General features: G+C 36.5%; 1 protein-coding gene and 1 long non-coding RNA gene across 2 annotated transcripts; both read right to left on the bottom strand.

The window, feature by feature from the left end:
- Positions 1–1,689: 1,689 nt before the first annotated feature.
- LOC110713389 lies at positions 1,690–3,785 on the bottom strand. The gene is made up of 3 exons (XR_002509906.1): positions 3,441–3,785; positions 2,060–2,821; positions 1,690–1,955 (listed from the first exon to the last, which is right to left on the bottom strand). It is a non-coding gene; the product is annotated as an uncharacterized LOC110713389 (long non-coding RNA).
- Positions 3,786–17,794: 14,009 nt separating this feature from the next.
- LOC110713336 (probable linoleate 9S-lipoxygenase 5) lies at positions 17,795–25,602 on the bottom strand (the record flags this gene model as incomplete). The annotated part of the gene is made up of 8 exons (XM_021891793.1): positions 17,795–20,312; positions 20,419–20,682; positions 20,780–21,084; positions 21,197–21,304; positions 21,393–21,478; positions 21,597–21,932; positions 22,067–22,307; positions 25,264–25,602. Coding segments are annotated over 8 exons (2,448 nt in total), but the record flags the coding sequence as incomplete, so codon positions are not given.
- Positions 25,603–26,016: the final 414 nt, after the last annotated feature.

Below are 26,016 nucleotides of genomic sequence, written 5' to 3'. Positions count from 1 at the left end.
TTTGCATACCTTCTAGAATTTTCTGGATCTTCAAAACCCTTAGGTTGTGTCATATACACTTCCTCTGTCAAGAACCCATTCAAGAAGGCGGTTTTGACATCCATCTGCCAGATTTCATAATTGTAAAATGCAGCAATCGCTAGAAGAATCCGAATGGACTTAAGCATATCTATTGGGGAAAAGGTTTCATCATAGTCAATACTATGAATCTGTCTATATCCTTTTGCAACCAGTCTTTCTTTGTGGATGTAGTCAATACTATGAATCTTGTAGACCCACTTTCATCCAATGGATTTACCCCATAAGGCAAGTCTATAAGGGTCCACACAGCATTTTCAGACATTGATTCCATTTTGGACTTCATGGCCTCAAGCCATTTATCTGAGTTGGGGCTCGCCAAAGCTTGCTTGTTGGTTGCGGGTTTTTCATTCTCCAATAAGAATATTTCAGAATCCTCAGTTTTCAGAACCTTAACAAACTGTTTGTTTTTTATTTTGACAAACCTACGTGGGGTAGGAGAAACAATAGAAATATTCTCTTCAACTCTTTGAAGATTTTCGCAAGAATTAGATTCAAGTGGAACGATAGGAGTCTCGCTAGTTGAATTAGCTTGCTCCGACACATGATTTGTCGTATTAGTCGACTCATGCGCCCTTGCTTCTAATGTGGTGTTATCCACATCCATTTGTTGCTCGTCTCGAATTTCTTCGAGAACCCCTTTACTCCCACTTGACTTTGTAGAAAGAAACTCTCTTTCTAGAAAGACACCATCGCGAGCAACAAACACTTTGTTATCTTCGTGATTGTAGAAGTAATACCCTTTCGTCTCTTTGGGATAACCCACAAAGAAACATTGTCTGATTTAGGCTCTAGTTTATCGCCTTGTAAACGTTTTACATAGGATTCACATCTCCAGATCTTGAGATAAGACAACTTTGGAGCTTTTCCAGTCCATAACTCATATAGAGTCATCTCAACAGCTTTGGACGAGCTTCTGTTCAGTATGTTTGCAACTTTTTCTAATGCATATCCCCAAGACGATATGTGTAAATCAGCAAAGCTCATCATGGATTGAACCATATCAAGTAAAGTTTGATTCCTTCATTTTGAAACACCATTTAACTGTGGCGTTTATGGAGGAGTTAACTGTGAAATTATTCCACAATTAATCAGATGTTCATCAAATTCTTGGGTCAAATATTCACCATCACGATTAGATCGCAATGCTTTAATTGTCTTCCCAAGTTGGTTTTGTACCTCATTATGGAATTCCTTACTTGAACTTTTCAAAGGATTCCGACTTATACTTCATTAAATAGATATATCTATACCTACTTAAATCATGAATAAAAGTAATGAATTATTTAAAACCACCTCTAGCTTTTGAACTCATTGGTCCACATACATCCGATGTTGAGGCCCGAAAGGTCATTATCTCTTTCACCCTTTCTAGTAAAAGGTGACCTGGTCATTTTACCTAACAAGCATGACTCACAGTTCTCAAATGATTCATAATCAAATGAATTTAGGAGCCCATCCTTTTGTAATTTCTGGATGCGCGATTGGTTTATATGACCTAACCTACAATGCCATAAATAGGTTTTGTTTGATTCAACTGTTTTACGCTTTTTCTAATCTATGTTGTAAACATGAGTTGTATAATCTAAGACATACAAACCATTAATCAATTTTGCGTTAGCATATAACATATTTTCTTTTGAAATAAAACAGCTCTTGTCTCTTATTTCAATAGAAAAACCTTCAGTATCTAAAACAGGAACTGAAATAATGTTCTTGGTAATAGTAGGGACATAATAACAGTTGTTAAGCACCAAAATAAGACCAGACGGAAGTATCAAATGATAGTTTCCAATAGCAAGTGCAGCAACTTTTGCTCCATTTCATACTTAAAGTGTGACTTCCCCTTTAGCTAACTTCCTACACTCTGTCAAGCCCTGCATGTTATTAACAATGTGAGCACCATAACTGGTATAGAATACCCAATTGTTAGAAGAGGTAAGATTGATATCAACAACAAAACCATTAGGTAAATCATTACCTTTCGTTTTCATTTGCGTGTAATGGGGACACCCTAGCGTGTGGCAAGACCACCTATCGCAATAGAAGCATTGGCTTCCCTCCTTCTTCAAGTACTCCTCTGTATGGTTGATCAAAAGGTTGACTAGTGTCACTGTCGAGCCTTCATCATCATGAATAAGCTTGACTAGATTAAATCCATCATGGAGTGAGAACAGAATAGTGTCATGAGCGAAGTCATCATCAAATGGTCATCCTAAGATATTCATCCGATTGAATGAATCAATCAGTTCCTTCACATGGTCTCTAACTGACTGACCAGGAATGAGTTTTTTAGCCATTATCTTACAATGAATATTGTAAGTCTCATACCTTACATTATCAGTCCAGGAGTAGTACATTGGAGGGATTGAGTTAACGATCTCTCTTACATTCTCATCGTTGATGCCTCCGCTTCCTAATGCCCAATGCTACCTCGACAGATGGCACGAAGACAATTGTGCAGATTGGTCAACTTATAGTCCTTGAACCTTCTTTTCCGACAAGTTGGAATAGATGCCAATATGAGTTCCTTGATTTTCTCTGCATCCGAAACATCTTTAGAATGCTTATCAGGAGTGAAACCCATTGTGAATCTGCTCTAAATGGGAACGTAAAATCGAGCCTCAAGTCTATGGCTCCTAAGAACATTTCTTAGCTCTTCTTCCCAATCCCTGAAGTTTCTGAGATTAAGCCTTGTTTTCAGTTTGGTTGGAAAATTAATGTTGTCGTTAAAGCTATTCATCTACAAAATCAAAATGAGTCAAAGTTCAATAATTATGTTTAATAAAATTTAAATCACCTTTAGCGTATTAATATAGGCAACTTTAAAACATTTTATTCAATATTAATTAATCCCAATTGAATTAAATGATTCCAAGACCCTTTATTTGTGTAATAATTGATCGGACTTTGGCCCTGCCATCAACCATTACAATTTCAAGGTGAGTAAACTCTTTACTGATTACAACTCTTATAACTCTTGGTTGAATAATTAATCATCACATGTTTAATTATTACCCTTTGCTTCTAGGTTCTAAACTCTTTAGGTAACATTTTTAAGCATAACCAATTAAAATTGTAAAACTTGATTTACCCCAACTCTCCCTAGATATAAAATGACACCCAGCTTTGGCATGACCTATCATAAATATCGAGGGCTTATTGGGTTTTTAATTGGAAAAGCAACCTCAATATTACCAGGACCTAGATTTATTATGTTGTGATTATTTAGTGAACTCTAGCGCATCATCAAAAACATCAATAATATCTAGCATGCATAACATACTAATGCATAAATAAAACATGACATAGTATGACCCCTTAATCCTAAAAAACTAATAAAGTAAAGTTCCCACTTGAACCTTCATGGATCTCATCCGTCTAGCTCCTTTGGGCCTTCACTCCATTGGCTTCTTGGATCAACTGCAACCTGTAATACTATTCTATTATATCTACTACTTAAATAAAATAAAATAAATTACAAAAATATTTAACGGTACGCAGACCGTATTTAGATTACAAAAATACGAAACAATGCGCATACCATATTTAGAGTCTATGGTAGAGCTGTTAATTCGGGTAAAAGGGTCAGGTTTAGGTTGGGTGAGAATGAGTCAGGTCAACTTGGGTTGGGTAAATTTGGTTTAATGTCGTTACCTATGCAGGTCGGGTTCGGGTTGGGTCATGCTTGAGTAGAGTCACTTAGGGTCATACATCTTATCGGGTTTGGGTCGAGTTTAGGTCTGGTTAATAACAGGTCGGGTTACATCCGGGTCGGGTGAATAATAGGCCGAGTTTTTGTACAGGTTAAAACGGGTTAGGGTGATTCTCGAGTTTGTGTCGGGTTCTGTTCAAGTTAATATTAGAATTTGGTCGGATCATTCTCGGGTTTGAGTTGGGTTCGGTTCAAGTCTATAATTTGTTGATTATACTCAGGTCGGGTTATTTCCAAGTCAGGTCATTCTTGGGTTCAAGTCGGGTTTGGTTCAATTTAATAATTTGTGGGTTATAATCAGGTCGGGTAATTTCTATATCGGGTCATTCTCAGGTTCAATTCAAGTTTGGTTAAAGTTAATAATTTGTGGGTTACAATCAGGTCTGGTCATTTCCAAGTTGGGTCATGTCCAGGTTCAAGTCGGGTTTGGTTCAAGTCAATAATTTGCGGGTTATGTCCAGGTTGGGTCATTTTCAAGTCGGGTCATGTTCGGGTTCGGGTCAATTACTATGTACGATTAAGTAATTATACTTGTTGAGTTCAACTCTATGAGTAACTTTTTGAATATAGGCTTTTAATCATATCAACTACCATTTATCTATATGTTCTAGGAATAACTAAACATTGATCCTATTCATCTTATAGACTACATATATACAATGTACATGCCTTTGTCAATCATAATTATAGGTTAAACTCTAACTAATGGTAAATAGATAATTATCATTTTTATCAAGCTAATTATTTCCTTTGACTATATAGCAATATATATGGCAACGTACTAGGGAATTATAGCCTATAATTTAGGAAGCTAATTATCTCCTTTGACCAAACAACAAATATATAATATATTTAACTCTTAAATTTGGGGATCATGCTTCTTTCTTTTGCTGGACCGACTTAGTCACCGCAAACAAAATGCTTTGATTAACAATAATAAGGTGGTCTAAATTAAATTTAAGGTGATTTGAAATCGGGTCAAGAACAACTTGGGTTGAATTTTGGTCGGGTCAATAACAAGTCGTGTTGATTTCGGGTCGAGTTAGTAACCGATCAGGTTGAATTTTGAGTCATGTTAGTATTAGGTTGGGTAAAATTCAGGTCATGTGAATAACAAGTCGGGTTGAATTTCGGACGGGTCAATAACAATTCGGGTTTATTTCGGGTTGGGTGTAACAGGTCGGGTTGAATTTCGAGTCATGTTAGTAACAGGTAGGGTTAAATTCGGGTCGGGTTGAATTCAGGTCGGGTTAGTAATAGGTCGGATTAACTTCGGGTTTTGACGGGTTTGGGTCAATATTGGTTCAGGTCGGGTTTAGTTCAAGTCAATAATTTACTTGTTACATTCGGGTTAGGTCATCTCCAGGTGGGTTCATGTTCGGGTTCGGGTCTTACATACTCGGGTCAACTCGGGTCTAGGGTTGGTTTCAAGTCGGGTCAGGTCGGGTTTGGGTCACCATTTTTTTGGGTTCAGATGGGTCGGGTAATAATCGGGTTCGGGTTGGTATTTCGGGTCAGGTCAGCTTTTGACAACTCTATCTAGGCCATAGTAGTCTATATATAGCAATAAATAACATCATATATTATAAACGCCATATAATACATCCCTTATCATGCTTTCTTAAACTACAACATCAAATGTTCACAATTAAGTAAACATGGCTCTAAATATCTCATATTTCAATTAAATTACTGCAATTAGATAATATCATATACAACCTCCGTTTCTTTTTAGTCCTTTTTAGGAAGTTTTTATTTAGTTGACACGTTTCCTTTTGGGGTAAATTTTTTACCTTGCATTTACAAGCTACCCCACTTTCTTTTTCATTATCTCCCACTCTCTCTCATCTCCTTAATATATGTGCCTAAATCAAACACGTCAACTAAATAGAAACGGAGGAAGTATTATTCATTACCAATCATAAAATATCATATATTCTATCTTATGTATGAGATAGAATCAAATCCTATTTCAATTTGGAAGATAAATCATATTTATTTCCATGATTATCCTAACTAATATAGGAGATTCTATCCTAATTGGCTAGACAATCACATAATTTTAAATCAATTATTATCCTAAAATAATTATGGGATAATCACATTATTTAACCAATTATTATCCATATAGAATCTTTTGCTCAATAATTATCCAAAGTTTACAAAATTAGCAACTTTAATTTTGATAAACATTTTTTAAAATCAAAACTTATCCTTTTTTATTTTAAAATCTGATTTTTATTAAATAAATTATTTATTTTTTAAAAATATTGCGCCAGCCACCGTGGTGTGGCCAGCCGAAGCCAGCCACCGTAGTGTGGCCAGCCGAAGCCAGCCACGGTGGCCGTACACCGGCTATTGTACGCTGCACAACAGCAGCAGCAGTGTCGCGCAACTGTTGCACAGTGCTGCTGTTGCTGCCCCTGATCTGTGACCTACAACCCCACCCCACCCCTCTTTCTGAACCACCTGCAGCGGCAGCCGCCATGGCTGCGCCACCCAGCCGCGGCTGCCGTACACAAAACCTCTTTTTTGTAAGGAAAACTTTTAAATTACCACCCAAAAATGTAACCATTTTCGAACTAACCACCCTTTTAATTTTTATTTTAAATTACCACCCCTTAAATTAAATAAATGCTCAGATTACCACCTATTTTAAAAATCCGGTGGATTTTCCATCTGTGGGCCCCACCTAGCGCTTATTGATTGATTTTTTTCCCCCGATTTTTCTCTTTAAAAACGCTCTACTAACTTCAATTCACATTTTTCTCATTGAAATTTGGTAGAATTTGGTGAAGGAAATTTGTATTAAAGTATAGAGAGCGTTTTTAAAGAGAAAAATCGGGGAAAAAAATCACTCAAAAGGGTCAAAATAAGTGTTAGGTGGAGCCTACAGACGAAAAATCCACCAGATTTTTTGAAATGGGTGGCAATCTGAGCATTTATTTAATTTAAGGGGTGGTAACTTAAAATAAAAAATTAAACGGGTGATTAGTTCGAAAATGGTTATATTTTTGGGTGGTAATTTAAAAATTAACCTTTTTTTAATTAAAAGTAAAACAATTCTTTTGTTAAAAAATAAATTAATTTTAATGTGGTCCAATTAATTTCAAAATTAAATCATATTCAATCTTGAAATTAGGGTTATTCTTGAAATTAATCCCCAATTCAATTTAACTCTTAAATTAAATAATTTGATCATGAAAAATTCATAATTTAACATGAAATCAAATAGATTAAAATCATAAATCACATAGGATTCGAATTAAATCAAAACCAAAACACAAAATCACAATTTTGGGGTTTAGGGTTCTCGAAAAAATCGAATTAGGGTATGAAGGGGTTCAAATTTTCGAACACATTAGGGCATAATTTCGGATCTTTTAGGCTAATTCTTGAGCAAATTAAACAACTTTTAATGATTCTATATGTTAAATCACATTTAAAATACTAATCGACCCATAATTAAATTATTCTCCCTCCTAATTGAATTAAAATTGTGAACTATCAAAGAATTAATATTCAATATATGTACATGCATAGTCTAACTAATACCAATGTAGGGATTTAGATACTCTAAGCGGAATTTCATGAATCATATTCATAAGCATCTAATAACCAAGATCAATTCATAACACATAAAGAATAAGTAATTATACCTTTGAAGCGTGATTCCACGTATGATCGAGCAAGAACAAGGGAGACAAAGAACCTCAAGTGTGATTCCTCTACTTGGTCCATGAGCACGGATTAAACCTCCACTAATGCTAGTTAGTTGCAATTAAACCCTTCCATTGACCTTCTAAGGAGAAGATAGAGCAACAAACCAACAACGAACCACCACACGAACCACCACAAGGGGGCGGCCGTACGGACAGGGGGAGGAGAGAGAGAGGGTCGTGAGTGAGAGAGAGATCGAGGATTATGGTTTTAGGGACTTGGTTGCTTGAATTACAATCAACTGATTTGTCAATTGTTATGTCAATCTAAGTCATGGATCTTATTTATAGATCACATCTCTAAATAAGAGTCCATGTCAAGCCCAAACTCCTATTCCTAATCAACCTACTCTAGCCCAACACCTTTATGGTTTGTCATAATCTTATGAGGCCCATTAATGGGCCTCTAACTTGTTTAACCCAATACTCTTGTTGTGTGACCTCATAGGATCCATTCTAAAGGGCTTTGGACTATTTGACTAGCCCAAAGATCATTTATCATAATCTATCAATAGATAATGACGACCCAAAAGAACGAACTTATTATCTCCATAATTAGTGATCCTTGATATATCTAGTAATGGCACTTATCGAAGACATAACTCCTTCATCAACACCATGGACAAAAACAAGATATTATCCAATGTATGACTTCGTCCTCATTGATGAATAATTGTTTAATTTAACTTAGAAAAGCTAGAGATATTATTTAGCAAGATCGGATAAAGGTGAACACAGAACAGGGCAATTAAGAACACAAATACCAAAGGCCAGGCTATATGTTTGTATCAGCAACAGATAGACCAAGGTTCAGACATGATGGAAGTTTTTACTTTGATGGGAGATTTGGCATATTCCTATTCACTTTTAAAGAGCCAGCCAATAGGAATTTGAAGTATAGAGAAAAAGGGACAATGGTCACCAAAGTTGTAGAATCAGTTACTAAAAACAACAAGAAGGATGCTCATTGACAAAATTGTTCCAGCAATCAAAGCTAAATGGCCAAATGATGGCACTTTAAAGAGAATTTACATACAACAAGATAATTGCAGAACACATATCAAACAAGATGATCCTGAGTGGCAACAAGTTTACCAACAAGGGGAATTCACATTCATATTAGTGCAGCAACCACCTAATAGTCCAGATTTAAACATATTGGACTTAGGTTTTTTCAATTCAATACAGTCACTTCAACATAAGAAGATGCCAAAAAATGTTGATGAGCTACTAGCAGCAATTAATGAAGCATATTATGAGTTAGATCCTCAAACATTGTGTTTTGTGTGGGTTACATTACAAGAAGTAATGAATGAGGTGTTGAAGGTGAAAGGAGGCAATGAGTACACCAACACACATATATACAAGGAAAAATTTCTCAAGGAAGGGAAATTAGAAGAAAGGCAGCATGCACCAACTTGGGTTGTGCTACAATCATGGGAAGCATGTTATGGGGATGTAGGTAACCCACCAATCGATCTAACAGAGGATGCAGGGATCAATTCAATAGAAAGTAAGAAACATGTTACACCAAATGATATTGTAAATATGCAAGAACATGTCACTGTAGGGGTCGAAATTGAAGAAGAAGACAACATGGAATACGCTGAAGCGTACCAGGAAGATATGAATGAAGAGTTAGCCTACTAGGCATCACTGGTAAATGATGAAACATTATGGAATAAATCACAATGCATATCAGAGTATGGAACAAAAGTATGTGCTAATGACCATGAAGCTTCATCATCCAAACAGAAGAAGTGAAGTACATATCCCAACTAATGTAGTGTAAATAAATTTTTGGGCACAACATTACAATTTCTAGAAGTAAATGAAAGAATATAATATGTTTGTCTTATTTTGGTTGGGGGTAGTAAACTTAAAAACTTTTTGTATGGATTTGAAATGATATGATATATTTCTAATATTTAATGAAAATATTTAGTTAAAGGTACTTGTGCATTTCATTTTCTTAATTGCTCACACACTTATGACAACATAAATATGAAAACAATCATCTCAGAATCATTACCCCTTAACTTATTCAACACATCTGCCTAAAAGTCTCAACAACCAAGTGTATATAGTTGGAAGCTAATGGCAAAGCACATTGAATATAAAATTGGATAATAACCTCAAATACTAGAGTCACATCATTGAGTAAAAGAAAATGAAAATAATGGTCTCAGATGTCCCATGCCAATCATTGACCATTTACTACAATTTCACAAAAGTTCTGCCTAAAGAACGTTCGTCCATCTATTAACACAAACATATTCTGTATTTAATGATATTTTTAAATGGCAAATGCTATTGAAAAAGGTCTCAAAAAGTGACCGTAATCACAGACCAAACATAGAAAAACAAAAGGGGAGAAAGTCATGATCACAAGTACATATATGTACACCTCCTAAAACATAGGTCAAGGTTTTTAAAAAGGTTTTAGTCTCAGTTGTCCCTAAAAATAATAATTGACCACAATTCCATGCAAGGAATAGTTCTCCCTAAAGAGTCACACTCAAACATATATCATGATTGGGTGGACTTAAACAATGGCAAACACTATACCTTACACAATGGACATTGTGGTCTCATGAAGCAGCCAAGGATTTCATCATAGACTTAATCAAACTTATTCAAAAAAAAATGGATAGAGAGAAAATATTAAAGTTAATTAGTTTTAGAACCCAAACATTGTTGTTAAAATCAAGTACAACAACTTCAATTCAAGATCAAATAAAAATTCAATACAAGTTCTCCAAAACCATCAACATCAAATTAACAATGCATCATTGCCTCAGGCATTCTCATAAGCATAATCATAAGCATCGTGTAAATTATGCATCATTTCACAAAAAACATAGAATAATCAACAGAACAATCATGCATCAAGTAAATTAATTGCTCAGAGTAATAATAATCATACTCATACTAATAACCATAAGCATACTCATATTATTAATAATAGCCATACTCATACTAAGAAGAAAAGGATTTCATCATAGACTTAATCAAACTTATTCAAAAAATGGACAGAGAGAAAATATTAAAGGTAGTTAGTTTAGAACCCAAACATTGTTGTTCAAATCAAGTACAACAACCTCAAATCAGGATCAAATAAAAATTCAATACAAGTTCTCTAAAACCATAAGCATCAAATTAACAATGCATCACTGCATCAGGAATTCTCATAAGCATACTCATAAGCATCATGTAAATTATGCATCATTTCACCAAAAACATAGCTTAATCAACAGCAATCATGTATCAAGTAATTAATTTCTTTGGGCTTGTTTGACATCATTTTTGGTTTTTAGTTTCCTGTTTTTTTGAAAACTAAAAACCAAAAACAAAAAAACAAGAAAAAGGTGTTTCCACTTTTTTGTTGTCAGTTTTCAAAATTATTATGATTTTAATAAGTCTAAATAATTTTTTATTCATTATGTGACATATATCATATATTTTTATACAACCAAAAACCAAAAAACAGAAAACCACAGCAATGTCAAACGAACCCTTAGATAATCATACTCATACTAATAACCATAGCCTCAGATTAATGATAATAACCATACTCATGCTAACACTCCCACTGCTAACACCAACAACACTAACACTGCACTCTACACCGCCAAACACAACATATCACAAAACTCCTGGCCAGCAATAGATCACGGTTGCTGCCATCCAACCAAGTTTTACAGTTCAATTATCCTAAATAATAATAAGACGACTTAATTGAATAAATATGTAAATGGAGATCAGAATACTTAGCTATGTGATTCACACAAATCACTTGCATATCCACAGAAATCACCATTATAGGGGACCTTCATTCACATGAATCACTTACATATCCAAAGGAAACACTAGGCCAACAACAATCAATAAGACAATTATCATAATCACATGAATCAAGAGCATAACCAAGAGCATACGGGTCAACAAGGGGCTTGCTTGGTTGCTTGGCCACGGGTTGAATCTCCTCACTGTCTACGGTCCCATCACCACAACCACCAACTCCATAACGAATACTAGTCTCCCTAGGATCAAGATACCTGCTAAAATGCTCCCTCTAAACATTTAAACTATAGAAATGCTCACCGCCACAATAAGTAGGAATATGATAATCGCGATCACTACATTCATAGGGTTCATCCCCTCCACCATCATCATCAGAATCACCAGCAAAAACTTCATCAGGATCAAGGTAATAAACAGATCCAAGTGGTGGCTTGACCTTGTTCACCATTTTAGATTTCACCCCCTTACCATCTACGGTTCCATCACCACAACCACCAACTTCATAAAGATTACTAGTTTCCCTAGGATCAATATACTTTCCAAAACGCTCCCTCCAACATTTAAACTGTAGGAATGCTCACCTTCACAATAAGTAGGGAGATGACAATCGCAATCACTACACACATAGGGTTCATCCTCACCATCATCATCAAAATCACCACCAAAAACATCATCAGGATCAAGGTAATAAACAGATTCAAGTGGTGCCTTAACCTTGTTCACCCATTTAGAGTTCACCTCCTCGCCATCTGCAGTTCCATCACCACAACCACCAAGTCCATAACGACTACTAGCTAGTCTCCTTAGGTTCAAGATACGTGCCAAAACGCTCCCTCCAAACATTTAAATTGTAGGAATGCGCACCTTCACAATAAGTAGGAATATGATAATCACGATCACTACATTCATAGGGTTCATCCTCACCACCACCATCATCAGAATCACCACTAAAAACATCATCAGGATCAAGGTAATAAATAGATCCAAGTGGTGGCTTGACCTTGTTCACAAATTCAGAGTTCACCTTCTCACAACAACCACCACCACCATAACAACCACCACCGTCACCACAACCATCGTGAGAGGGGAGGGTTTTTTTGGACACATGAATGAGATTTTTGGGACATTTAAGTACAAAAAGAGGGTGAAATTCAAGCAGATTACCTTATAAAATTTGAAGAAACTTATAAAAAAAACAATGAACTCACCGAAAATAATCAGATCTAATTTTTAAGAGGAGAAAGAAACTGGACAGTAGCGGCAAACACCCCATATCTACGCATACGACTGAAGAATGGGTCTAAATTAATAGGGGGCTTCTATTGTTTGGACTATTTCGTGTGAGAAAAGGAGTATTTTTGTTTTTTTTTTTTTTTGAAAATTAATTACTTTGTGCAACTAATTGAAGAAAACAGAGGTTGAAGATGAGTTTAGAGAGATAAACAGGGGAAAGAATAACCCAAAATCTTGTGGAAAAAATGAGGAGAAAGAGAGTTTGTCGGTGTGAACATTAAATGCTAAAAGGAACCAACACAAAAAATAAGAAACAAAGTTGATAGATTAGATAAAAATGAGGACAATATGGGAATTAAATTATAACAATAAGGGTATTTGTGAAAAAAAACCACACGCCAAAAAAGGAAAGATACTAGCTTAGCAATATGCACTTAATTTTGGTCACCCCAAAAAGGAATACAGGCTTGTAATAAAAGGACGGAGGGAGTACATAATAAATCAAAATTGATCGAAGCTAACCAAAAATCAAACAAAAAAAATACAAGTGAAACTAACATATAAAACCTAATTACAAATCAACAAAACAAAATACTAATCTGCATTGACGATCTCTTCGAGAATAACAACTAATTCTATGTTGTAAGAAACAAATTCAATAAAAAAATGAAATAAAAGTGATTAAAAAAACAGAGGAGAGAGAAAATGAAAAACAAATTTAAGGAGAAAAAACATAGGAGAAGATAATTATATTGAAAAATTTGATGATAATTTGGATCAAAATTATTATAAGAAAGAAACCAGAAGAGAGAGAATTTGGAAGAAGGAAACAAAAAATATAAAAAAGAAAACAAAGAGTTGTGTTGATTAATTTGAGTTTGGGTTGTGTTTAATGCATAATGTCCTACGTTTAAGGATGTTGCACCTATTTTATATGCATGAGGATACATGTAAGCATATGCCCATCGAAGGGGGTTTCGTCAGTTTCACCTACGAGGCCAGTTAATGTGCTCTCTTATAGTGGTGTTTTTCGACCCATTCTAGTACGGTCTGAGCCCAGTCATCTACTCGTGGATAAATGTAAAAGTCTTGACCACATCATTTCACCACTTTCAACAAGAAAATTCTATTTATTCTTGAAGAATAATTCTAGTTGACATCCAAGCAAAACCCAAAAGAAATAAGGAAAATTTGTCAAAAATAACACCACCTTTCACCGGTCTTCCAAGAATAGAACGACCTTCGGATTATTTAAAAAAAAACGACCTTTGATGCACATCCGCCAAAAATAAAACGTAACCGGTTGGTAGAGGTGGCCAGTGGGCCGGGTTGGACCCAGCCCACCCTAACTCGCACGGCTGGTGGGTCACGTGGGTCCGACCCGGTTTCAATCCGGCACAGCCCGGCACAGCTCGGATTTAATCCGGGTTGTGTCTTGGGTCCAAAATTTTCGACACAACCCATTTCAACCCAGCTCAGTTTAACCCGTTTGATTCGACCCAAATCGCACAACCCGTTTTGACTCATTTAATTCGACACACCTAGCCCGTGAACCCACCTAACCCGACCCACCTGGCACAACCCAGCCCGCACGGCCCACCCGCACGAATGACCCACCCAACCCGCACGAGCCAACCCACCTAACCCGCACGCATGACCCACCCAACCCGCACGGCCGGCACAACCCGCACGGCCCGCACAACCCGCACGGCCCGCACAGCCCGCACAATTCGCACGACCCGCACGGCCCGCACGGCCTAACATCCATTTTAAAAAAAAACGGCTAGTTTTTTGTATCTAACGGCTAGTTTTTTGTATCTAACGGCTAGTTTTTTAAGTGTATGATCATCCATTCTATTTTTCCTATAAATACCAATTCCATTTCACTCAAATTTCCACACAAATTCAAGCTTTCTTTCTCTCTTACTTAAAAATTCTTATTGTTCTCAAATTCTCAAGTGTTATATAGAGTTATATTTTTGTTAAAAAAAATCTCCTTAATATTATTATTAGTATTCTTAAGATTCTAAAAAAAAAAGTTCTTCTCCATATTATAATTAGTAATCATACAAAAAAAAAAATGAGCTCAAGAGGAGGAATGGGAAGGAGTCAAAGTGGTGGTCGAAGTGGTAGCCAAAGGAGTGGTGGTGCAAATTTTTCGTATGAAATTAATACGGAAAATTTAAACCAATTTGTCAATGAATATGGAGATTATGGTTTAGGAGATAGGCAAAATATTCAAACGTCTCCACCACAACATTTCTCCCACGAGTCCCACCAATCATCAAGTTCAACTATGCCACCTCCATCGCAACCAACATCTCAACCTTCATCTCAAGGTAATTTCTAATTAAATTTTTATTGTTATGAATATTTAAAAAAAACTATTATTAATGATTATAAAGTTAGTTTAGTTTCCAATTTTCTATGATTTACAATTAGTTAATTACCATGAAAAATGCGTTTAAATAAGTATAATTAAAATATTTAAAATTTAAAAGCTTATTTTCATGAATAGCATTTAAAAATTAATTTTAATAATTTGATTTATGAAAGGTGGTGGCGGTGAAAGTAGAGGTCGAGCACATTTTTCTTGGGTGTGGAAACATTTTGAACGAGTTGAGGTCACACCCCCGGGATGGCAACCTGGTCAACCAAAGAGGTTCACGTGTACATGCCTAGTTTGCAAGGCGCTAGGTGCAAATGTCAAGTCATATAATTGGAAAACGGGAGATGGAACCGGAACCTTGAGTCGGCATTTGCAAAATAAACACGACTTGTTCGAAAATGGCCCCCGTCCTTCGGGGGGTGGCGTCCAAACACAATTGGGTGGATACATGAACCAACCCGGCGGAGGTACACCTTTCATTTATAATAAAGATAGAATGATTGATGAAATGAGTACTTTAGTTATTGCTAATGAATACCCTTTTAGTTACGGTGAAAATGCAAACGTTGAGCATTTTAATAAAGTTGCATTACAACCTGCATTTACTCGTGTCCCCCGAAATACCCTAAGACGTTATACACAAACTTCTTATTATAAGTATAGGAGTGGTTTGATTGAATTATTTCGTACTTTTGATGGTCGTGTTAGTTTTACAAGTGATACATGGACTTCTAGTTTTGGCGAACCTTTTCTTTGCATTACTGCTCATTGGGTGGATGATGATTGGTTTATTCAAAAACGTATACTATGTTTTCAAGCTATGGAAGAAAGGCATACCGGTTTTAACATCAAAGTTCGTATTTTGGATTGTTTAAAAGAATTTCACTTGAATAATAAAGTTTTTTCTTTGTCTCTTGATAATGCAACTGCAAACACAAAGTGTATTGACTATTTGAAAAATGACTCCGAGTTGAATTTGTTGTTGGGTGGTAGTATCTTGCATGTTAGATGTTGTGCTCATATTTTGAATTTGTCTGTTCAAGAGGGTCTCGCTGAGTTGCAACCATTGCTAAACCCAATTAGAACAGTTATAAAATGGATTAGGATTACTCAGTCAGTTAGAAGAAAGTACATAGCTATGTGTAAAGAGAGAGGTCTTAAGAAAAGACAATGGTCTATTGATACCCCTACCCGTTGGAATTCTACTTTCAAGTTGTTGAGTGATGCTATAAAGTATCGTGATATTTTGACCCAACTTTACAATGAGACTCGTGTTGATCCTACTGAGTTAATAACCGAAAGTCATTGGACTAATGCTTCTTTTGTTCGTGATGTTTTAAATGCTTTTGATAGTGCAACTCATATTTTCTCTTATATTTATGAGCCTAACGTTCATTTAGTCATAATTGAGTGTGTTAAAGTTGTTCACACCATCGAAGAGCATATGAAGATTGATGGACTTCGTCCCGTTCTTGATAGCATGAAACGTAAGTGGCATACTTATTTTAGTGAATTTCCAATCATTTATGGAATTGCTGCTATTCTTGACCCCGGTGTCAAAGCTGAAGGTTTGGAAAATCTTTTAGAATTTTATTATACAAGTTTAAGTATCGATTATGATGTTAGTGAATATATTAACAAATGCAAATCTGTTTTGGGAGACCTTTATGATCATTATGCATCTATTTATGGTTTTGATTTGGCAACACCAACTACTACTAGCACTTCCGATTCTAGATTTGGTTTTCTTGATAAAGTTATGAAAAAAAAACACAAAGCATCTACATCATTCTCATCATCATCTTCTTCAACACTTGCTATTAATGATTATTTGTCATATCAACATGAGACCAACAACAACTTTCAAATTATAAAATGGTGGCAAGAACATAAAAAAAGTTTTCCTATATTGGCGAGAATTGCAAAAGATATACTTGCAGTTCCCGCTTCATCTGTTGCTTCCGAGTCTGCTTTTAGTGCAGGTAGAAGAGTGTTAGATGAAAAAAGATCTCGCTTAACTCCGGAAAGCATTCAAATTTGTGTTTGTAAGAAAGATTGGGATCAAGCTGAAAGAAGAACTCAAGGTTTAAAGGAAGACGAAGACGATGAAGATGATCCTGTGATGATATTGGAGTCGTCAACGGATGATGCAGCTTCCGGGGATGATGATGCAACAAACATGGGTGGCTAGAAAAGTCTAAATCAGGTACGCTAAGAACTACGTGGGCTTTGATTCTTTCGGGATACGTAGGCAACTTATTTTTCGAAAATTACAATTTAATTGCAAAATTAAATTTTAGTTTTCTAAAGATAGGTCCAAGCCCCCCCCCCAAATTTCAAAAGAAGTACAATATAAGAACTACGCTGGCTTTGATTCCTTATTTTATAATATAAGGATACGTAGGCATCTTAATTAAGAGCAAGCCATCAAATTGTTAATTTTGTAAAAATTAAAACACCACACAACCCACCCGACCCTAACCCACGAACCCACCCGACCCTAACCCACAAACCCACCCGACCCTAACCCACCTAACCCACAAACCCACCCGACCCTAACCCACCTAACCCACAAACCCACCCGACCCTAACCCACTAACCCACCCTTCGACCCACCCTAACTCACTAACCCACATTGACCCGTCTAACCCACGAACCTAGCTCGACCCACCCATGACCCGTCTAACCCACAAACCCAGCTCGACCCACCCACGATCCGTCTAACCCACAAACCCAGCTCGACCCACCCACGACTCGTCTAACCCACGAACCTAACCCTGATGTGTTCAACTTCTCCGACCCAACCCACGACCCGGCCCACCCTACCCTACGTGTGTCGTGCCGTGTGTCATGAAACCCCAACCCGCGACCCACCTAACCCTAACCCAGCTCGCACGACTCGCACGGTGGACACCTCTACCGGTTGGTAACCTATTAAATAGGTTACTAGTGACACGTGTCATAATGTCATTGGTCAATATTTTTTAACATTATTGTTTTTTAAAAAAAACTTAACATTAAAAAAAAATACATAAATTAAATAAAAAAAATTCCCTCTCCCCGCTGCAGCCACCTCCATCACCGAGTCCTCCCCTTAAACGCCGGCGGCCAGAGCCTCCTACCACGGCGCCTGAATATAGCTTGAAGATCTTCTTCTTCCAATTCTTCTTTCATTCAAGCTTTCTCTCTCCTCTGAAATACCCACAAATATCTAGCCCTCGTCAAAAAATCGAGAGTTTTACAATGTTCATCCCATGATTCGATTTGGTGGTTTAATTTTGAGAGTGAGAATAGTAGCTCAGCGGCGTCATTGCATCATTTGGCGCTTGGGAAATGGGGTGGAGACGGCTTGCGGGGCGTCGAGGGAAATGGGAAATAGGTTTGGGCTACTTTTGGTGGGAGATGAGGTTTTTTGAGGGAGGGAGAGGGGTTTTTGGGTGGGGGAAGGTGGTTCAGGGGAAGGGGTGGTCAGGATGGGGCACCGCCGGCGCCGAGTAGAGGACTCTGGCCGCCGGCGGCGGTGGTGGTGTTGCTGTCAATAAGGAGAGGGGTTTTTTCTTTTAAAAAAAATTCAGCTTATTTTAGTTTTAAGTTTTTTTAATTTAAGTTTTTTTTTTTTTAAAATTATTATTATTTAAAAAAATGTTAAAATAAATTTTTTTTTTTCAACCAATCACACATGGACACATGCCAAATATAACATGTAAAACAAGTTACATGTTTTTGTTATATTTTGGGCGGATGTGCGTCAAAGGTTGTTTAATTTTGAAATAATCCAAAGGTCGTTCTATTCTTAGATGACCGATGAAAAGTGGTGTTATTTTTGACAAATTTTCCAATAAACAAATTGGGACGAAAATAGAAACTGAAAGTTCGGGTAAACTTTACGGCAAAGGCTTTTCAGTTTCAACAATTATGATCTTTGTAAAACAGCCATAACTCTTTCTCCCTTTTTATTTTAAATTTTTAAATTTTTTTCTCTTTTATTGATGGGTATGTCATCAATCGTTGGAAAGTTATTGAGATAAACTTTCAACTCCAACCTAAATTAACTTGAAATCATTTATAGATTGAGAGATATGTGCTTTTGAAGTCAACTCATTGATATTTATCATTGATTTCAAGACACAATTAACAAATGGAAACAAGTAAATAGAAATTCCACCAGGAAAAGTGTAAAACTGTAAAGCCATATCTTATACACAAGATTTCAATCACAATTATAAAATCTTTATAGCTACTAATACTTAACACTTTGTTTGGATAGGAATAAATGAAAGGAAAAGAAGAGAAGAGAAATGGAGGGGGACAAAATCTCTTGTTTGGATAAAAGATTGGGGGGAAGGAAGGGGAAGGAGAGGGAGGGATCTATTTTCCCTCTCTCTATAATAACCATAATCTCTCCAAAATTGGAGAGATTTGGAGGGAAAATGGAGCTCACCTTCCCCTCCCTTTCTTTTCCCTTCCCTTCCTCCATTCTCCCTCCCCTTCTTTTCTTTCCTTCTTTGCTATCCAAACAAAGCGTAAAGGTATCACACAATAGATATACATATTCAAAGACTAATGATATACAGCCTCAAACTCGAAATCAAATATTGTGCAACTTCATATTGAGATGCTATTCGGAATTCCTTTACCTGTAAGTCCCCCAACTTTGGAGTAATCTGATGTGTTTGGATACAGTAAAGTGTATGGAACTTTAACCGGTCCCTGTCGATTTTTCAATTTCTTGTCATTGTTCCTTTCTGTGATATTCTTTTCAATATCTGATAGCTTCATCTGAAATCGCTGAAATGCCGCTAGTGGTTCAGCATCAGAAGTCCACTCAGGGCTATCCCTCTGCCCAAGGTAGATCTCATCTGTAGAGTGACGCGACAAAATTTCAATCAATGAAACACCGAGGAGTGTCTGAAATTGAGCTGTTATTGTTTTCAGAAAGGCTCTCTCAGGATCAGACTCGAGTTCAGCATATTCTGGAGTGCCTGGCTGAGGCATGAATCGCCTGCTTACAGTAGGCCGGTTTGGGAGGTATCCTGCATAAGGATACTGTCCAAAATTGACAGCAGCATGGAGTGCAGAAGCAACCCATATGATGATTGTGCATGTGTTTGTAAGATCATGCCTGGTTTTCATTTCCGACCACCATGGTTCATCTTTCTTATCACCATGGCCCTCATAGCGGATTTCTTTCCACCACGATTGAAGCTCAGGATCTTTTTCTACTAGGTTGTCTGTTGGGTAGTAGTAAGAGCAGTAGTCATTTACCCATGTCTCAATTGCAGACCAGATTTCTAGCCCGTCAACTGCAAATGGATAATCCTCGATCAATAGCTTCAGACCATGAGGTTGGTTGGAATCCTCAACTGCTACCCCTCTGAAATGATTCAAAAACATTGTGGTTAGACCGGGAAAATCATGGTACAAGCTGCACATTAGTTCTAAATAATAAATTAGCATTGCATATTATTTCCATTGCATACCGTTTAAGGAGATCAGCAGGAAGTGCTTCGTCATTGAAAATCCAACTTTTGTATATAAATGAAGACATTTCCATTGCATATTTTGCTGGGAAGACTGTTCTTTCCAATACTCCACCAGCATTGATGAGGATTTGCCTAGCCAAGGCATTAATGTTCATTGTGTCGCGGAAATGGGGTTGCAAAAGCTTGTGAATTGGGTGAATAACACTCAACTGTCTATTAGTTGCAATTATAAATGGTTCTATTATAGCATGAGTGTACAACCTGCAACAACAATCGAGTGTTACGGTAAGAATTCTGAAACCTCAAGTATAAATTCATGCATAAGGTCAATGTAGCCTTTGTTTGTCAAGAATTTTACCAATGACATATGAGCTGATGAGTGCCAGAATCATTGACAGCCGCGTAGGCTTTAGCTAATTGCCACACTGAGGCTTCAACACCCTCTTCGGCAGGAGTATAAACTTGACTAACAGCACCATGTTTTTCACCTTGTTGATGAGGCAAGCTGAGTTCGATTGCCAATGGCTTCAGTGTACCATCATACTTCAGAAAGAGGATTGTCCTTGTCGCGTACGTCTTTGTAGGGGTAGAGTTTATCCTTGTTAGATATGGCATTAAAGTATCGTGATGATCTAATATATACAACCTGTTGCTTTTAATTGCCTGTGGAACGCCATCATAATAGAGAAGTCGCAGAGAATTAGCAAAGGGAAAAGAAATAAATTTACCAATACAGCAATTATAATTTAAGACAGATTAGAAATGGCAGCCTTACTTTATCAGTAGAGTATCCATCCATGTTCTTTTCTATGTGCTCCCTTGTTATTTTACTGTTTTGATCACCATAGAGTTTTGTATCCAGCTTGCTCTTTGGAGGAAATTCCTACAAAATATATAGCCGTGTTAGTTTATGAATGTAATAGCAAGAGTAATCTACAAAAACTATGAGTGATCAGAAGCTTTTATATTACTTCAAGACGGCTGATGAGAACAGGATTCACTCCAGCTAACATTTCTCGACCAAACTCCTCATCAGTTCTCCAAGCAGAATTATCCTCTAAGATTTATAACAAAATAAAGCCAATTTTAAGACAGAAATTTCACCCTTCACACAATATGTTGATATATAATTTGAAAAAAGATGGTTTTCAATGTAAATTCAAGTTTTATGATACCTTTGATCACATCAGGTATAGGGAATTTGAGAAAATGTTCACCATCACTTCGGATAAGTTCCTTGAGCATTTCCCATGGGACCCTATCTTTGAGTTTCGTGAGTGCTCCGTCTGGTAGCTTGAAACCTCCTTTGTAGAGATTAATGACATCTTCGAATGAGACAAACTCATTTGGCGTTTTATCACATACGGATTTCAGCTCTGGTAGTAATATCTGGACAAGAGATTTCAAGGCGTATGCCAGAAAATCTGAAAATTTGATGTGTCCAAACCGCTCATCTCTTGGAACATATATATCAAGACTAAGAAGAGGCAGTCGACTTTCTGTATTTGGATCTGCAAAGACAGTAAACCAAACTTTAGTTAATAAAATTATTGATTGCTGCAATGCAGCTAATACTCTGAATCCTACTGATTGAAAATATGATGCTAACTTGTACTAAGCAAGTACTGAATATTTGTTTACTGACCAGTTTTTGTTGGTTTACGGCCTGTTTTCCCTCTCCGTGGATAAGGGTATTCACTCGAGCCCCCAAGAACAGGACGCGCATACTCTTTCCCCTTGTCAGGCAATCCTAAGTCATTGTAGTAATCGTAATCATATAATCTGTCCCATTCTTTGAGCACGCCTTTTCCATCACCTCGTAGATTCACAAGCTCTTCTTCCCTATATTTGCGTAATGCTTCTGGCGTCTCATACGGAAGATAGGTCTGATGCAGCAAAGCACATGAAAATCAGCAAAAGTTTCATATTATAGATACTAATGTGAGTTTGTGACAGTCAAATTCTCATGTTCTCTCATTTTACTGCTAAAGATGGAAATGATTGTTACTCATTCAGATGTGTTACTGAGATTATTGACGTAGTCTTCTTTAAGTTGAATCAGTTTCTTCCTTTTAAATGACTTATTCTAATCAGATCTAAGGTTTGAAGTATAGGGATTGAGTTTGCAGCTTCTCAATGACAGAAATGTGTACTATTTTCCCAAACTACTACAATGAGTGCAGTTTGATATGGACATGAATTCTGTTAGAAAAGAGACGTCTCAAAGCAATAGCAGATTTTATCCATTTTAGTACTATGCAGAGACTACAGACTTCCATTCCCTGTAATAACCACCTATTGGTTTGTAACTTTGTATGTCACATGGTCAAACTATAACACAGGTAGGTGTCCAAGCATCATACTCGGTCACCCTACTCATTAAAAAAAAAAAAAAAAAAAGGTTAATTAATTAATTTATTTATTTTATTATTATTATTATAATTATTATTATTATTATTATTATTATTATTATTATTATTATTATTTACAAAATCAATAGTTTAGTGTACATACTCCATATGTAAAAGATACACATTATGTTTGTGGATTCACATGCAACTGGATAAAATAGCTTATCTTGTTTCTATAATGTTATAATGTTGCTTTATTCTGTACGTCTTAACATATTCTTAAAACAATATAATATTACTATGTGCTTTTAGGATGATACATTTGTGTTCTATATTCTATTTTGTTTATGTTGTACTTCGTAATTGTTTGCCTATGTTGTGATTGTTGTATGTGTATGTGCTTTAATTTATTATCAAAGTGTTCTTTATTTTTAATAATTTTTGTGCTTTTATTACGATATTATTACACTTTTTGCTCATCACATGTAAGCTCTTGTTCAAAACTAAACTAGAACATCTGTATATCAAATATTAATCTTTGACTTGTTCATAAAAAGATATCAATTCAAATAACAAACAAGATATAATTGCTGGCAGAAAATAAAATCAAGAAAAAGTTCTGTCAGATTTGTTGCAAGCTAAGTACTGTAGAACTGCTACTGCATACAACCATCCAGGTGTAGTTTCTAAATTGTGAGACACACCCAGTCACCCACCCCTTCCTAAGTTAGTGGGAGTTTAAAGGTATAACAGTTATGCACAAACAAATACAGATTAGTGGCAATTTCGTAAATAATAACAAATTGAAAGTATTAATGTATTATCAAATAGGGCTAGAGCTGTCAGTTTCTGACCCAAACCGTTAAACCCGACTGTTTCGAACCGATCCGAAAAGGAATTGCATTGTTTAAAACCCGTTTTTTGGAAATCGAAAACTGACCTGACCCAATTTTTTCCAAACCGAAACTGAACTAAACCGAATTTGTGCAAACCGTTACTACCCGACCCGTTATCAAGCCTAACCGTTACAACCCGAAACTGAAAGCAACCCAAACCGATTACGTTTAAACCCGATAGTAACCCGACCCGTTTTAAACCGAAAACCGTTAAAACCGGATAAAAATCCGATAAACCTAAATCGTTCCAACCCGTAACCCGTTGTGACCGAACCGGTTATAATCCGTAACCCGTTGTGACCGAACCGTTTACGACCCGTAGCCCGTTATGACCAAACCGTTTAAAACCCGTAACCCGTTATGACTGAGTCATTTACAACCTGTTACCCAATATGTTTATGATCTAATCTGTTTCAACCCACTACTCGATAAACCCAACTTATTTATGACTTGACTTGATTATAACATGACTCGTTCCTACCCATTATCTGACTAATTCGACTCGATAATCATCCGACTCAATTTTAACCCGATATGATTTTGATTAGAAACCCGTTTCAAATTGGGTAAACTCGTTTTCAAACCAACCAAGTTCAATCTAAACCGATTATAACCGAAACAATAATGGTTGGACCCGATTTCACCCGATCTATTTTGAACCAAAACCCATTTTCGAACCGACCCAGTTAAACCCAAACTGATTATGACCCGAACCAATTACGACCCGTCCTGATTAAGACCCGAACTGTTTTTAACCGAAACCCACATTAAATGGGCTAAACCCGTTTTCAAACCGACCCAGTTCAACCCAAATTGATTATGACCCGAACTGACTAGAACCCGACCCGATAAGGACCCGATCCGAATAGAAACTGCAATTAAAAAAACCAAACCGAACTGGCCCGATAATTTTCAAAACCGACCCAAACCGACCCGCTTATTATTTCAATCCTTTATAAACCGACCCGTTATAACCCGAAACTGATAAACCCAACCCAAACCCGAACTGTTTAACCGAATTGACACCCCTAAATAGGGCACATGAATTGAAGTAGGTTGAGAAACAAAATCAGTCAAAAATGAAATTGACCCAATTATAAACTAATGCTACATAGACTAATTATCAGGTTGTAATTATTATATATTTATATATACGGTACGTACCTAATTTTCGTAATATAAGTTGTAGGCCTACGTATATAAATCCAAGTGTATAATTAAAAAGTCGTTGATCAATGAAAATGTAATAAGCACTTCCAAAGTGCCTAGCCCGTTAATCCGGGTCGGGAGGACTTGTGAGAGGTTCCGGCCCGATAGGGCCATTCTCCTTACCTTACCAACCAAAAAACCAAACTAAGTTTGATCTAGTAGAAAGGGTTGTATCTTCCAACTTTGAGATTAGGGGTTCAATTTTAACTAAAGACAATTTGGGTGGGGATTCCCTTACCCTCCCCCCCCCCCCCCCAAGTGCCTATCCTGTTTATCTGGGTCGGGAGGACCAGTGAGAGATTCCGATCTGATAACGTAGGGTCATTCTCCTTACCAACCAACCAAAAAAAAAATGAAAATGTACTAATAAGCATATTACTCCGTACCTTGTTAGAGAAGAAGACGCGATTGTATTTGTAACGATGAGCAGGGTAAACCCAAGAATTGCAGACAAAATGTACTGGGCCATGTTCAGGAACATCTAGTGTTACAGTTTTGAGGTAAAACTGACTATGATGATGATTTTTGATGATAAAAGCACCAGGAACACCAAAATTGTCATGCCACTCAAATGTAATATTGAATGTTGTTTCTCCAGCAGTTATTGGTGTAATTGTTGATACCCATTTTTCAACGTATGCTATTTTCCCCAAATTTCCTCGTAATCCCTTTCCTGTAACATAAATGCAGTACGTACCGTATTGTACAGATATAAGAGAATTATACTACAGAATGTTACTTTGCTAATAGTCGACTTTAGTTTTGCATATTTTGGTACCATTCTATGTATGCAACTATGCAAGTGATGTGTGCGTTAAATTTTAAAATACATACTTCCTCCGTTTTTTATTATTGCATCATAGTGGTTGGGTACAAATATTTTGATAGTGGAAAAAAATAAGAGAGAGAAAGGTAAAAATACAAAATTGTCCATGTGACATATTGATAAACTAAAAAGTAAGTGTGAAAAAACAAGGATATGTTGGGTATTGTAGTGTGAACACAAATAAAAGTTTTCCTAAAGAGCAAATGGTGCAATATTTGTGAAACTTTCCAAAAAGACGAGTGGTGCAATAATAAAAAAACGAAGTAAGTATGAATTATGAACTATACTACGTATATAATTATAAAACAACGAT

Source organism: Chenopodium quinoa, unplaced genomic scaffold (assembly GCF_001683475.1).
Source record: "Chenopodium quinoa cultivar QQ74 unplaced genomic scaffold, ASM168347v1, whole genome shotgun sequence".
Lineage (NCBI taxonomy): Eukaryota > Viridiplantae > Streptophyta > Magnoliopsida > Caryophyllales > Amaranthaceae > Chenopodium > Chenopodium quinoa.
The sequence above is the reverse complement of the archived record's forward strand: the minus strand, read 5'-3'. Positions and strand labels throughout refer to the sequence as shown.